Source organism: Pongo abelii, chromosome 20 (genome assembly GCF_028885655.2).
Source record: "Pongo abelii isolate AG06213 chromosome 20, NHGRI_mPonAbe1-v2.0_pri, whole genome shotgun sequence".
Taxonomy (NCBI): domain Eukaryota; kingdom Metazoa; phylum Chordata; class Mammalia; order Primates; family Hominidae; genus Pongo; species Pongo abelii.
Window position 1 is genome coordinate 62,239,834 of NC_072005.2, and position 16,160 is coordinate 62,255,993.

The following is a 16,160-nucleotide window of genomic DNA, read 5'->3' on the forward strand; positions in this document are numbered from 1 at the left end:
AAAGAAAGAAAACAGTGAAAACCTACAATTCTCTGATGCGTGGGGGAAAAAAATCTACAAAAATAAAATCAAAACAAATATTTTTGGTCTCAAATACGCTGTGGTCACCTGGTTTATAACAATAACTACTGTTGTTCACTTGAGAAAAAGTTGTCTTTCAATAGCATTCTCTGTTCATATGTGAAAAAAATTTTAAAAACCTGACTTTATACTACATAGAAACATTCATTCAAAGTAGATCATAGCCCCAATTGTGCATGGTACAATAAGACTTCTAGAGAAAAATGCATAGGAAGTTGTTCTTATGACTTTGGGCTTGGAAACAATTTTTTTCTTTTGAGACATGGTCTCACCCTGTCACTCAGGTTAGAGTGCAGTGACGTGATGACAGCTCACTGCAGCAACCTTGGACCTTTGGGCTCAAGAGATCCTCCTGCATCAGCCTGATGGGTAGCTGGGACTACAGGCATCCACCACCATACCTAATTTTTTTTATTGTTTTTAGAGATGGGGGTCTCACTATGTTGCCCAGGCTGGTCTCCAACTCCTGGCCTCAAGCGAGCCTCCTGCCTCAGCCTCCCAAAGTGCTGGGATCACAGGCATGAGCCACCAAGCCTGGCAACAATTCCCTAAACAAACACAAAAAGCAGCTGAACATGAAAAGACACATTCAGTTTTGATAAAGAATCTCTCTTAATTCAAAGATGAAATTAAGAATGTGGAAAACCAAACCACATAGAAGATATTTGCAATGCATGTGTTTGACCTAGGATTCATTCCATAATATAGGAAAAACACCTGTCAATCAATTAGAAAAAGACAACCCAATAAAACAATGGGCTACACCAGCACATCAAACAGACATATCACAACAGGAAGCCCAGAAAGTCAAACAAATGAAAAGGCGCTCACATTATTAGTCATTAGAGAAATGCAAATTAAACTCACTCAGATATTATGCCCGAAGCAGAATGGATTTGAAAAGATCAACACCCTTAAGTGTTGGGGAGAAAAATGGGACAAGTGGAACGCATTCATTTCATAGGCAAATAATCTGGTGAAGCCTCTGGTTAAAAGATACTGATTAAGTCTAGTTTCACTGGAAGTTTCATAAAAGCATATTTTTAAAAACAGCTTTGTACGTTTCATTAGTAAAAATTTCCTAGTTTTAAGAATGCACTATTGTTATGTAAGATGTTACCTTCGGTGGAAGCTGGGTGGTGATTGGTACATGGGACTTCTCTGTACTATTTTTGTAATTTCCTGTGAGTATAATAATCTTTCAATAAAAAGTAAACAACAACAATGACAAAGTAAAATGGCTGATGTGGAGAAACAGGTGTTTGTCATAAGGGTTTCCAGACACACATGAATTAAGGTATGGTATCCATAAAAATGTTTGTCCAGGGCCACTGCATAGTATTGGATGTTTTTTTCCTAGTACAAGAGCCCCTGGGTTGGATTTAGGCAAATACCCCATTCTGTTTTAGCCAAGCTGACCCCCTCCCACCACCAGAAGAGAAGCATCACTCTAATCTCTCCTAGGGCACTTCACAGGCTAGCACTACTGGACTAGATAATCCTTTGTTGTTGGGGAGCTGTCCTGTACATTACTGGGTATTTAGCAGCATCCTTGGTGATATGGTTTGGCTCTGTGTCCCCACCCAAATCTCATCCTGTAGCTCCCATAATTCCCATGTGTTGTGGGAGGGACCCAGTGGAAGATAATTAAATCATGGGGGTGTGTCTTTCCCAGGCTGTTCTCCTGACAGTGAATATGTTTCACAAGGTCTGATGGTTTTATAAAGGGGAGTTTCCCTGCACAAGCTCTTTTCTCTTGTCTGCCGCCATGTGAGATGTGCCTTTTACCTTCCACCATGATTATGAGGCCTCCCAAGCCACATGGAACTGTAAGTCCAATAAACCTCTTTCTTTTGTAAATTGCCCAGTCTCAGGTATGTCTATCAGCAGTGTAAAAATGGACTAATACACTTGGTCTCTATCCACCAGATGCCAGCAGCACCCTCCCCACTCAACTGTGATCATTGAAAATGTCTCTAAACATTGATATCCCCAAAGGGACAAAATTCCCCCCATCGAGAACTACTGAGATAGAGAGAACCTGACTTTGAAGGCCTTCCACCAACAATACCACATTGAAGTAAATGAAGAATAGTTCATTTACCCCAAAAGGCAACATTCCCAGCTACATTATGTCTATCATTGTAGATATGTTCCCCAATCCTTATGTTAATGTATAACAGGTAAAACCCTATGCAAATAACATAATTATGAAATGGAGCAAAATACGATAGAATTTTGAAAGATCCCCCCGAGAAGAGAAAGTTAGAGTAGAAGTTAAAAAAAAAGTTGCCATGATATGGAAACAGCTTGAATAAGGAATGAGATCTACAGCAGTTCTATAAGCTCAAACAACCCTTATGCATAGAACCTGCCTCTTTCTCCTGATGAGTCTGGATGCATAAAATTAACCAAGTATAGATGAATCTGTCAATTACATTTTTGATGATTACTGCAAAGACGAGACAGTGAACTGGGAGAGAGAAGAGCATATTCTCTTAGTGGGTTTAGTGGGCTGATTTTATTTATTGCTGCCTCAATGACTTCCCTTTGTTCTCTTTGGAAAGATAGATTGGCCAGTGATCATTCTACGATAAAGATACATGCACACATATGTTTACTGCGGCACTGTTCACAATAGCACGTCTTGGAACCAACCCAAATGCCCATCAATGATAGACTGTATTAAGAAAATATGGTACATATACACCATGGAATACTATGCAGCCATAAAAAAGGAAGAATTCATGTTCTTTGCAGGGACATGGATGAAACCGGAAACCATCATTCTCAGCAAAGTAACACAAGAAGAGAAAACCAAACACTGCCCGTTCTCACTCATAAGTGGGAGTTGATTAGTGAGAACACATGGACACAGGGAGGGGAACATCACACACTGGGGCATGTCGGCGGGTGGGCGTCTGGGGGAGGGAGAGCATTAGGAGATATACCTAATGTAAATGATGAGTTGATGGGTGCAGCAAACCAATATGGCACATGTATACCTATGTAACAAACCTGCAAGTTGTGCACATGTACCCCAGAACTTAAAGTATAATAATAATAATAGAAAAAGAAAGATAGATTGGCTCTGCCTGGCAATCACCCAGTTAGGACAGGGGCCACTCTGACAATTTTCAAGAGGAAGAAATTACTTTGGGCAAGTCATTCTCCCCCTGGCTTTAATGCTGACAACTGCCAAATCAGACGATCACACTTGTGATCATTAACATGCTTCAGTTTTATGTTTCTATAAATATCTTTAGGGAAAAAAAAATGGTGTTGTTGTTTTGGCCTGGTTGGTTGAGGGCAGAACCAGGAAGTATCAAGGGAGGTGTCTGTGAGATGAGGCTGGGTGCGGTGGCTCATGTGAAGTACTGTAATCCCAGTACTTTAGGAGGTCAAGGCGAGCAGATAGCTTGAGACCAGGAGTGCAAGATCAGCCTGGGCAATATGGTGAAACCCCATCTCTACAGAAAATTACAAAAATTAGCTGGGTATGGTGGCGTGCACCTGTAATCCTAGCTACTTGGGAGGCTGAGGTGGAAGGATCGCTTGAACCCGGAAGGTTGAGGTTGCAGTGAGTCAAGATCGCGTCATTGCACTTCAGCCTGGGCAACAGAGTGAGACCCTGTCTCAAAAAAAAAAAAAAAAAAAAAAAAAAAGACATAATTAAAGTGAGTACTAGAGATGGGAAGGTGGAAACAAACCTTCTAAGAGGAGGCCTTCCCGGCAGAATCTACCTTCACCTTACGAGAGAGACTGAGATTCAAAAGATGAAAAACAAGAGAGATGAAGGCTGATGCAATGACCCTCTGGAAGGAAAACAAGAAAATCAAACTGCAAAGCCCACCTTGGAAAGAAACAGCACTCGGCATGAACAGCCCGGACTTACATCAGCTCTTCTATCTTGCACATTGGATGTTTCAGCGTCTCACACAGGTGCCTGATGTCAGATTGGGAGAGGCTAGTGCCGTATAGGCTCAGAAGTTTCAGATGAGGGTTGTGAAGAACTGCCTTAAATAATTCTGAATCATGTCCAAAGTACACAGAAGTAAATCTGCAAAAGATTAAAAAAAAAATAGCGTCATGCAATGAGATCCCAGCACAAAGCCAGACACCTCTTGTACGATTCTTCCTGCCCTGAATGCTGGGCCTCACCACACTGTTTCTGGAATTCTGGTTACTCCTGCCCATAAATTATTTTTCGATGGGGTTTTCAGACACCAGACAGCACAGAGGCTCAAGCTGCTTAGAACTTTCCTGGTTCTTCCTAGCCCCTCCACTTCTACATAACACCAAACATATAAGGAAAATGAGTCAGATGTATCCCATGTTAAACCGAGACCCATGGGGACAGGAACAAACTATACTTGTACCTCTTTGTATTCTGAGATTAATGCCTCACATAAAATAGACGCACACATATCTGAATTAATGCTCCAAGCAAAACTGTGTTACCCAAGGAAAGAACACATTTCTATTTTAAAACTAAGATTTTTTTTTTTTTTTTTTAATAAAAGAGACAATGTTATGTAGTGTCAAAAAACTCAGGCTTCCGAGTTACAGGAAACTGGATTTGACATTTTGCTTTTCTCCTTGTTGCTTTTGCAAGATTGGGCAAATGACCTACTGGCTGTGTGGCCCAGTCTCTTCATGAAATAGATATGGTCATGGTAATTAAGAAATTAGCATTTAAGGCCAGGCATGGTGACTCACACCTGTGATTTGGGAGGCCAAGGCAGGCAGATTATGTGAGGTCAGGAGTTTGAGACCAGCCTGGCCAACAAGGCAAAACCCTGTCTCTACTAAAAATACAAAAAATTAGCTGGGCATGGTGGTGCATGCCTGTAATCCCAGCCACTCAAGAGGCTGAGGTAGGAAAATCACTTGAACCCAGGAGGCGGAGGTTGCAGTGAGCCGAGATCATGCCACTGCACTCCAGCCTGGGCAACAAGAGTGAAACTCTACCTCAAAAAAAAGAAATTAGCATTTATTGTAATGCCTGGAACATGGTCAATTCATGTTGGCTTTTATTTTAATATCTACATGTATATGCCATATATGTGTATTTATAAACCAAATACGTAACTACAAACCAAATATGTATCTATAAACCAGATAAGTACATATTTATTTACCAGATAAATACAAGACCAGAATATGTACTTACAATCCAGACAAAATTTATGTATAAACCATATATATATATGTATTTATTAGCCTGATAAATGTGTATTTACAAACCAGACACATAAGAATAAATACATGACACACAGAACTTGCTCTATGTGACTCCTGGCATTACAGCAGATGAGCGCACCCTGATTTCTCTCCTAGTCAACTTTAAGAAATGACAGAGAATTTTAAAAGTAAATATTTTTACCATGCTCAAAAACTAGAATGGAAATTTTGAGTAGGCCAGAATCAAAAGACAGATAACGGCAGACCACAGAGGCGAACGGCAGGCTGAAGGAACTGTGGGGATTGTGGGCAGAGTGATCCCCTAAATGTCTGAGTGACACCCAGGTACCACCTGCCCGGAGATAAAGGAAGCCAGGAGCTGGTGACAGGGCGGTCAGATGTACAGGGATCTGTGCGGTGAGGGTGAGCAGAGCCTGACTCACTAACAGGTGGAAGAGCTACCACAGGAAGACAGGGAATCCAGGCTGGACACGGTGACTCACGCCTGTAATCCCAGCACTTTGGGAGGCTGAGGTGGGTGGATTGCCTGAGCTCAGGAGTTCAAGACCACCCTGGGCAACATGACGAAACCCCGTCTCTACTAAAATACAAAAAATTAGCCGGGCCTGGTGGCGGGCACCTGTAGTCCCAGCTACTGGGGAGGCTGAGGCAGGAGAATTGCTTGAACCCAGGAGGCGGAGGTTGCAGTGAGCCGAGATTGTACCACTGCACTCCAGCCTGGGGGACAGAGCGAGACTGTCTCAGAAAAAAAAAAAAAAAAAAAAGAAAAAGAAAAACAGCGAACCCCCTTGATTTCTGGAGACACCTGTGAGAATGGGGGGGTGGGCAAAAAGGACAGGAAGATCTGGCCCCCAAGCCACCACACCACATTAATGAAAGCACCGGGATTGGTTAGCTAGGCAGCTGCAGTGAATGCCAACCGTTGGCCAGCAGCAAACAATCGAGTCAACAGACAATATGGTGGGAAAACAGTCACAAAGATGAACATGTAATCAGGAATCATTGCCATTTCAGGATAATGAACCTCATGGAAAAGGGGCAAACTAAAATAGAAGGGTTGATTATGATACCATTTGTTGACTATTTGCCTTGTCAACTTTTTCCTTTTTCGGCACATAAAATGATAAAAAATGCAATTGCTGAGATGAATAAAGAAGCAGAAGCCTGGGCTCATTCCTTCAACTTTGAGTCCAATGCCTCCCCAATGTTAGGGATTAAGGAACGCTGGAGGTATGTGTGTTTGGAACATATTGATCCATCTGTGATTAGTCTGCCCTACATAACCGAAGGAATCAATCTACTTCTTTCAGCCTCTACTGATGCCACTCTGCTTCCAGAAACTATTATCACTTTTTCTCAAGTATAACTTTTCCCTTAACTATGAGGGAAAAAAGTTGATAAAGCAAATAGAACAGGATCTGAACTAACCATTCCATGTGAGTGATGGCAGTTGGATGATACTTCCAATGTTCCCTAAACCCTAACCTTGGGGAGGCATTAGAATCAATGTTGAAGGAATGAGCTCTGGCTTCGGATTCTCCATTTGTCTCAGCAGTTGCATTTATCATTCATATACAGAACAGAAAAGAGAAGGAAAAACATGTTTCAATTTCAAGGCATGTGGCTAGATACTTTTGAAGAAAAATGACCAAACTGTCTCTATCATTTCTGGACAACTTGAAATGAATCTAATGATATTTTTACTAGACATTGAACTAAAGGACTTATGTAAAATATCAATGAATTGGGAGGTCAAGGCAGGTGGATCACACGCAGTCAGGAGTTTGAGACCAGCCTGGCCAACATGGTGAAACCCCGTCTCTACTAAAAATACAAAATTAGCCAGGCATGGTGGCGGACAGCTGTAATCCCAGCTACTTGGGAGGCTGAGACAGGAGAATCGCTTGAACCTGGGAGGCGGAGGTTGCAGTGAGCTGAGATTGCGCCATTGCACTCCAGCCTGGGTGACAGAGTGAGACTCCGTCTCAAAAAAAGTTTTTTTAAATAAAAGATCAATTATTTATTCTCACTGTCATCAATACTGTGAAGAAGCACTGATGTCCTCATTTTATAACCTAAGGTTCCTAGGAAGGACCTGTACATCTTAATTCATGCCTTCACCCAGGTTTATCCAGATTACTGTTCTTCTGCTTCATGTTGCCATTGATCTCATCTAAAAATCAATGACTTCTTGTGCTTTGAGACTGAATTTATAAAACAAAAATCAATGACAAATGTCTTAATTGCAAGACCACTAACCACCTCTTCCTTGCTACTATTCCTCACATATCACATTGAAATTCAGATACTGCTCATGCGTTATAATCAAGCCAGTCCCCTACTTTAACATTTTCCAGAAAAAAAAGTTCAGTGAGGTCCACTTTTTACTATCCAGGTGGGATCTTTAGAAATTCTGTTGAGTCAGTTCCTTCACTATTTTCAGCACACATTCATTCTATGGATGTTTAGTGAGCCCCTACAAAGCTTTGTATTTTTCTAGATGCTGAGGATGTGAGGGTAAACACGCATCCCCATCCATCATGGAGGTTTAGTCAACAGAGAAACACTGGGCTCCCCAAGATCACTCCTAGCTTTGGTGACTTGCTAGGAGACCTTGTACGACTTGCAGTACAGTCATACAATGGCTATGATTTATTTCAGCAAAAGGATACAAAGGAAAAACCACCAAGGGGAAAAAGAACATAGGAAAAATCCAGAGAAAACCAGACAAAAGCTTCCAAGAGTCCTCTCCCCGTGGGATCACCAGGACACCAGGACACAATAAATTCCTCCAGCAACAAAATGCGAGAACACATGTGAAGTGTCATCTACTGGGGAAGCTCATTAAGGACTCAATGTCCATGGTTTTTTCTGGGGCTTGTCATATAGGCACCCTCTGCCTAGCATGAGCCAAAATTCAAAACTCACTGAAGGAAATCAGACATTCAGTATAAACCACAGTGTCAGTACAGTTTAGAAACAGTGAACCATTCTTATCAGTTAGGTTGGTGGAAACTCTCCCAAAGTCCAAGTTTCAAGACATCAGCCAGGCCGGGTGCGGTGGCTCACGTCTGTAATCCCAGCGCTTTGGGAGGCTGAGGCAGGCGGATCACAAGGCCAGGAGTTTGAGACCAGCCTGGCCAACATGGTGAAATCCTGTCTCTACTAATACAAAAACTAGCCAGGCGTCGTGGTGCGTGCCTGTAATCCCAGCTACTCAGGAGGCTGAGGCAGGAGAATCGCTTGAACCCAGGAGGTGGAGGTTGCGGTGAGCTGAGATCATTCCATTGCACTCCAGCCTGGGCAACAAGAGCGAAACTCCGTCTCAAAACAACAACAACAACAAAACAAAAACAAAAACAAACAAAAAAGACATCAGCCAAGGACCAACTTAGCAAACAGGCCTTTCTCGAGACAGCAGTCTTAACGTCTGCTATGTTAACTTTTTTCTGCACAAATATGTGGGCCAATAATTCAATGCAATAACTCTTACCAAAAAGATGTATAAGGTGCTTTGGGAGCATAGCAAGTCTTCCGTGATGACATGACTTTTCAAGCTGAAAGAAGACTTAAATTTAACCTGAAAGCAGTAAGTTTGCTTATAGGGGTGAAGAGAACAGCATGGCCCAGGCAAATCAAGATAAGTAAAATATCAGGGAACAACTGTGTTTCTATCCTCTCATACATTATCTGTATAAAAGTAATAACAAACACTTTATTAGGATTAAAAGAAACTGAAGAAAATATTGCACATCAGCACTGTTTTATGAATGCTACCTATATTATGCTTATCTTATTTTATTTATTTATTTATTTATTTATTTTATTTATTTTTTTTTTACAAATTTAAGGCTATTTTTCTGTCTGTCCTCAGCACTCTTCCTTTCTCACCTGAGAAACATCTATTCTCCATCCACCCACATCCAAGCAAAGGTCACCCCTAACCAGGACTGCTCGCTCTCTGGTCCTCCAACTAGATTTCATTTTACATGTCACTACATTTTTTTAAAATTATACTTTAAGTTCCAGGGTGCATGTGTACAACGTGCAGGTTTGTTACATATGTATACATGTGCCATGTTGGTGTGCTGCACCCATGAACTCGTCATTTACATTAGGTATATCTCCTAATGCTATCCCTCCCCCCTCCCCCCACCCCACAACAGGCCCCAGGGTGTGATGTTCCCCTTCCTGTGTCCATGTGTTCTCATTGTTCAATTCCCACCTATGAGTGAGAACATGCGTTGTTTGGTTTTTTGTCCTTGCGATAGTTTGCTGAGAATGATGGTTTCCAGCTTCATCCATGTTCCTACAAAGGACATGAACTCATCCTTTTTTATGGCTGCATAGTATTCCATGGTGTATATGTGCCACATTTGCTTAATCCAGTCTATCAGTGATGGACATTTGGGTTGGTTCCAAGTCTTTGCTATTGTGAATAGTGCCACAATAAACATACATGTACGTGTCACTACATTTAACACACTGGCTTGCAGCTCTGCATTTATGCATTGGTCTTCTTCCAAAAAGGCCACAGTAGAGAGAAGGAAACTCTGCCATTTGCTTAAAGGACAGGTTAACATCAAACTTACATGAGTTTCCAGAGTTTACAAACAGGCTGAGCCAGCGCTTTGCAAAGAATCGCCAGGGAGGCATCATCGAGGCTGGTATTTTCCATGTCTAAAATCTGGAAGTTCTTGTTGGTAATGAACATTGAGCAAAGCTCCCGCCAGTAGACGAGCTTCTCATTGTAACTATGAGAGAACAAAGATCGTGATTCTCCAGTGGCTAAACTCAATTCAAGACATTCTCAAAACAGGTCGAGCACCATTTCCAAAGCCCCTCAAAGCTGACAGACATCCAGGCCTGAACAGGGAGAAGGTCAGCCAAGTAAATGGAGCCAACATGACATAATAGTTAGAAAGTAGGCCCTGGCCAGGTAGAGTGGCTCAAGCCTGTAACTCCAGCACTTTGGGAGGCCAAGGCAAGATAATCGCTTGAGCTTAGGAGTTTGAGAATGGCCTGGGCAACATAGCAAAACTCCATCTCTATTAAAAATTTAAAAAATTAGACAGGTGTGGTGGCATACACCTGTAGTCCCAGCTATTTGGAGGCTGAGGTGGGAGGATCACTTGAACCCAGGAGTACAAGACTAAAGTGAGCTATGATCATGCCACTGCACTAAGCTAGGGAAACAGAGCTAGATCCTGTCTCGAACAAAAAAAAAAAAAAAAGGAGCACTATTTACAATAGCAAAGACATGGAATCAACCTAAATGCCCATCAATGATAGACTGGATAAAGAAAATGTGGTACATATACATCATGGAATACTATGTAGCCATGAAAAGGAACAAGATCATGTCCTTTGCAAGGACATGGATGGAGCGGGAGGCCATTATCCTTAGCAAACGAATGCAGGGACAGAAAACCAAATATCACATGTTCTCACTTATAAGTAGGAGCTGACTGATGAGAACACATGGACACAGGGAGGGGAACAACACACACTGGGGCCTGTTGGAGTGTGGGGCTTGGGAGGAGGGAGAGCATCAGGAAGAATAGCTAGTGGATATCGGGCTTGATACCTGGGTGATGGGATGATCTGCCCAGCAAATCACCATGACACACGCTTACCTATGTCACAAACCTGCACATCCTGCACATGTACCCCTGAACTTAAAAGTTGGAAATAAAAAAAAGAAAGTGGATCCTGAGACAAGAGTAATTGATTGGAATCAAACTCTTGTGTAAACATTTAGTAACTATGTGACCCTGGACAAGCTATTCAACCTTATTCTGCTTCATTTCCTCCTCTTTTAGATGAGAATACTTGATTGTTCTGTGAACAAGGGTTATTTGGTGAGCCCTCAGTGAACAGGGAACTGTATCCAAAAATGTTATCATGAACAGCAGCATGTATCTGAGAGCTAACGTATGAGCTGGTAACCTGAACCCAATGGAAGAATACAAGGCAAAATCAGCGGAGGGAAAAGGCATATGGAAGAAATGCAGAGGAAACAAGGTACGAACTTCCAGGAGTCCCCTGTCAGTGGGGTCACTGGGGGATACTGCACAAGCTATGGAGGGGGAAAAAAAAAGCACAGTCTGACAACAATAAAAATGGTGGAAAAAAAAAAAAAAGAAGGAAAGGAAAGAAAGAGAAAAAAAAAGAGAAAGAAAGAGGAAGGAACGGAGGGAGGGAGGGAGGAAGCAAGCAAGGCCAGGCGCGGTGGCTTATGCTTGTAATCCTAGCACTTTGGGAGGCCGAGATGGGTGGATCACCTGAGTTCAGGAGTTCAAGACCAGCCTGGCTAACATGGTAAAACCCTGTCTCTACCAAAAATACAAAAATTAGCCGGGCATGGTGGCGGGCACCTGTAATCCCAGCTACTTGGGAAGCTGAGGCAGGAGAGTCACTTGAACCTGGGAGGCGGAGGTTGCAGTAGGCCGAGATCATGCCACTGCACACCAGCCTGGGTGATAGAGCAAGACTCTGTCTCAAAAAAAAAAAAAAAAAAAAAAAAAAAGTCCTGCTAGCCGCCTCTTAATCTCACATGGGCCCTATGAAGTAGATAAAACTTTTACTTCTCTTTATACAAATGGAAAAAGTTCAAGAAGTTGCAGCTCATGATCCCACAGCAGTGCCAAGGCTCCAAAGGAAGCCTTTCTGACTCCAACCTCCATGCTTTTAAGCACAGTGGCATAAGGCCCATGAAATACCCACAGGCCACTAGAGCAAACTCCAAGCGTAGTGCGTGGCGCAGGGGATTAATAGAAAGACTCACTCTGAGATGCATCCTGAGTCATCTGGAAAGATATTCTCCACACACATGCGAAGTGTCGTTAAATGTCGACAATGCTTCAGGCAGAATGAAGCTATTACCAAATGTTCTATGTTACCAATATAAATGAAAACTTCTTCAAAGAAATTCATCACTTTGGTTACAAATTCTTTTTCCTGAGTTTCAAACAAACCAATGAATAGTTCCTGGAAACCTATGGCTTCCCTATCAGCTTCACATTGACTTAAACTTTCAAGGCATTGGGTTATTTCCTGCTTTAGGTCTTTTGACAGTGGAAAACCAAAGGAGGTCTCCAGCATGCTGACAATTTCTTCTGTTGAAATTCCAAACATGAATATCCCCACCTGGGTCAAGAGGGTTTGAGGCTGAACCACACTTGCTCTTACAAGCTGGGTTATGCTTCCAATGGCCGGGTTAGGATCGTCTTTGGGTCTTTTGAGCAAATAAAACATGGCGGCACAAAACTCTTGGATACACAGATGGATGAAGGCAAAACAGTCCCCTCTCCTTTGGAGGAGTCTCATATCCACCCACATCAAGCCCTCAGACTCAGATAACCCATTCCTCCGGAGATCCCCATGGGAAAAGACAAACGTGTATGTCCAAATTCCCTCCGCAGCCAAAGCACACAGGCTTTTTAGTCGGGCTCTGTTCACCTTAGGTGGAAAACTCTGACTTCCTGCTCTGAATACAGTTGTTAAAAAGGATGCATATAAAGAGGTGGTGTTTTGGGAGTTTATTTCAAGGTCTTCTCCCCTCTCTAGCCTCTGTTTCACGCAAGTACAGACCAACCAGCATATAAAGGGATTATGGCACAAGATAAACAGCGGCCCACTCTCTCTCACAAAATTGAAGACTTTTACGGCTTTGCTCTTCTCACCAAAGAAGTAGGAGAAATACGACTTCTTTTCAGATTCAGTGAATCCTAAGAGCTTTATGAGTTTTGGATGCCGCAACATAAAATAGTGTTTTTGCATAGCCAGTCTTCCTAATGCAATAAGCAGAGACGATTCTGGGAGCATCTTTTTTTGCAACAAACTGCTCAGGATAATTGGCATTGGCTGCCGCTGCCTCCAGTCATCGCTCAAGTCAGCCTTAAGTTGCAAGTTAAACTTCAGTTGCTCAAAGCCATCCATGATGAATAGAATTCTCTCTGGCACGGAAAAAATGTCTTCGATCTTCTCTGAAGACTCAGGCCAGTCCCTAGAGAGCAGCTCCAGTAAGCTGGTCTCTGCGACACCGTTCATTTCATAGACATTGAGGAAAAACACAAATGTGAACCTATCCTTCCATAAGTTTCCCTCTGCCCAGTCCAACATCACTTTTCTTAAAAGGGTTGTTTTTCCAATTCCATCAGGACCTTCCAGGACCACAGTGTGTCGTCTAGCCGCAGCAGTATATGCGTCATTCAATTCTTTAGACTCATTTTTCATGGTTTCTTTGTAGAAATGCTCAGGGACATGAAGACAGGTTTCCTTCTCCCATATGAGTTGAAATTTTTCCTTCATATGCTTTCTGTATGGGTTTAGCTTATCTGTGTTAATGAGAACAGGATATAAGATAGGTAAAAATGCACTCATTCTTTCATACTTCTGAGAACTGTAAACCAAAAATAAAATTCTAATACTCGCCAGCCATCTGAAGCCAGGGTGCTTTTAAAATTTAACCTGAGAGACTGGTTCACGCCATGATGGGAAGTGGGGGTCAGACATACTTCATTATACATCTCCATTAACATGAACACAGGCTTTAAGTCTGATAAGAAACATTTTACAACCTATTCTCTCTGAAGGCTTCCTCTGCAAATAACGATGTGGATCTCCATAATCCTTTATCTTAACCCAGACATTTCCTTTATTTTGATCCCGGGTCTTTAGATAAACTCAACCAGTTGTCAACCAGATTTTTTTTTTTTTTTTTTTTTGAAATGGAGTCTTGCTCTGTCGCCCAGGCTGGAGTGCAGTGGCGCCATCTCGGCTCACTGCAAGCTCCGCCTCCTGGGTTCACGCCATTCTCCTGCCTCAGCTTTCCGAGTAGCTGGGACTACAGGCACCCGCCACCATGCCTGGTTAATTTTTTTGTATTTTTAGTAGAGACAGAGTTTCACCATGTTAGCCAGGATGGTCTTGATCTCCTGATCTCATGATCCACCCACCTCGGCCTCCCAAAGTGCCGGGATTACAGGTGTGAACCACCGTGCCTGGCCGTCAACCAGTACGTGCCTGTGGTCCCACCTACTCAGGAAGTTGAGGCACAAGAATTGCTTGAACCTAGGAGGCGGAGATTGCAATAAGCCAACATTACACTACTGCACTCGAGCCTGGGCAACAGCCTGACACTCTATCTCAGAAAAAAAAAAAAAAAAAAAAAAAGAATTTTACTATATCAATTGTTTCCAAAATTGGTCTTGTCTATATAACCTTCCCCTAATTTCTGCATTCTCTTTAAACTGATGATAGCAGGTCACCTATCAGCAAAGTACACATATATATACACACATATATATACACACATATATACATATATACACACACACATATATACATATATATGCACACATATATATACACACATACACACACACACACACACACATATATATATATATATTTTTTGAGATGGACTCTCGCTCTTGTCCCCAGGCTGGAGTGAGATGGTGCCATCTCAGCTCACTGCAACCTCCGCCTCCTGGGTTCAAGCGATTCTTCTGCCTCAGCCTCCCAAGTAGCTGGGATTACAGGTGCCTGCCACCACGCCCGGCTAATTTTTGTATTTTTAGTAGATACAGGGTCTCACTATGTTGGCCAGGCTGGTCTTGAACTCTTGACCTCAGGTGATCTGCCCGCCTTGGCCTCCCAAAGTGCTGGGATTACAGGCGTCAGCCACCATGCCCAGCCACAAAATACATATTTTATGCAAAGTTTATCTAATGAGTGATGAGAAATGGGGAAGGGAGAAGAATTAAAATCCTGTTCACAATCTGAGTTTTCAAATTTCAGAAAAATTTTGAGTCTTGGGAAGGGACTGAATGGAAGTAGACTGCAAAGGGGCCCTACAGTCGCTCACAGGAAGGCAGGGACGGTTCCACCGATGGTCTGTGTTCTCCTTGCACACTCGTCTGTGGACATCACAGGAGGGAACAGCATCCACTTTATTCTCTGCTATATCCCTTTAACACTGCTGCACAGGAGTTATTGTAGTCTCTGAGCAGTGACTGACTTCGTACAAAATTAATATTGTAAAACTGTCTTGAATTTAAAACATACATGCTAGGCACAGTGGCTCATGCCAGTAATCCCAGCACTTTGGGAGTGCTGAGGCAGGAGGAGCACTTGAGGCCCAGAGTTCAAGACCAGCTTGGCCAACATAGTGAGACTCCATCTCTATTAAAAAATTAAATTAAAAAAAATGCAGATAAAGAGAAAGGAAATAAGGCCATTCCAAAATGCCATCAATGTATGTAATCATGGCTCATAGCTTGATCTGTGTCTGTATTACTCTACATTTTTCTTCTGCCCTATTTTTCTCTCTGCAGTAGAATTATACTGTATATACTATTTTCAAACATGGTTTTTGACTGAAAAATATATTATGGACATCTTTCTAAATTCATGCACATTTTTCATCATAAAACACTATGCTATTTATTAAATTTTTTTTTTTTTGAGACAGAGTCTCATCACTTTGTGGCCCAGGCTAAAGCGCAGTGGTGTGATCTTGGCTCACTGCAACTTCCACCTCCTGGGTTCTAGTGATTCTCGTGCCTCAGCCTCCCGAGTAGCTGGGATTACAGGCGTGCACCACCACGCCTGGGTAATTTTTGTATTTTTAGTAGACAGAGTCTCACACCATGTTGGCCAGGCTGGTCTCCAACTCCTGACCTTAGGTGATCCGCCCACCTCAGCCTCCCAAAATGCTGGGATTACGGGCATGAGCCACCACGCCTGGCAAAACACTATGCTATTTAATTGAATGGATTTATCATTATATTATTCACTTTCTATATTTGCCCACAGTAAACATTTGCTGACATCCAAGGTTTTTTTTGAGACAAAATTCATAAGCAAGG

The 16,160-nt window shown here is 42.4% G+C and overlaps 1 protein-coding gene across 1 annotated transcript in view; it reads right to left on the reverse strand.

The window, feature by feature from the left end:
- NLRP9 (NLR family pyrin domain containing 9) overlaps nt 1-16,160 on the reverse strand; it is a 35,577-nt gene that overhangs the window by 17,115 nt on the left and 2,302 nt on the right. The window contains exons 2-4 of the mRNA XM_024236969.3: nt 12,074-13,625; nt 9,879-10,040; nt 3,977-4,141 (exon numbers count right to left, since the gene is read on the reverse strand). Coding sequence (XP_024092737.3) covers nt 3,977-4,141; nt 9,879-10,040; nt 12,074-13,625 — 1,879 coding nt within the window. The remainder of the gene's footprint in view (nt 1-3,976; nt 4,142-9,878; nt 10,041-12,073; nt 13,626-16,160) is intronic.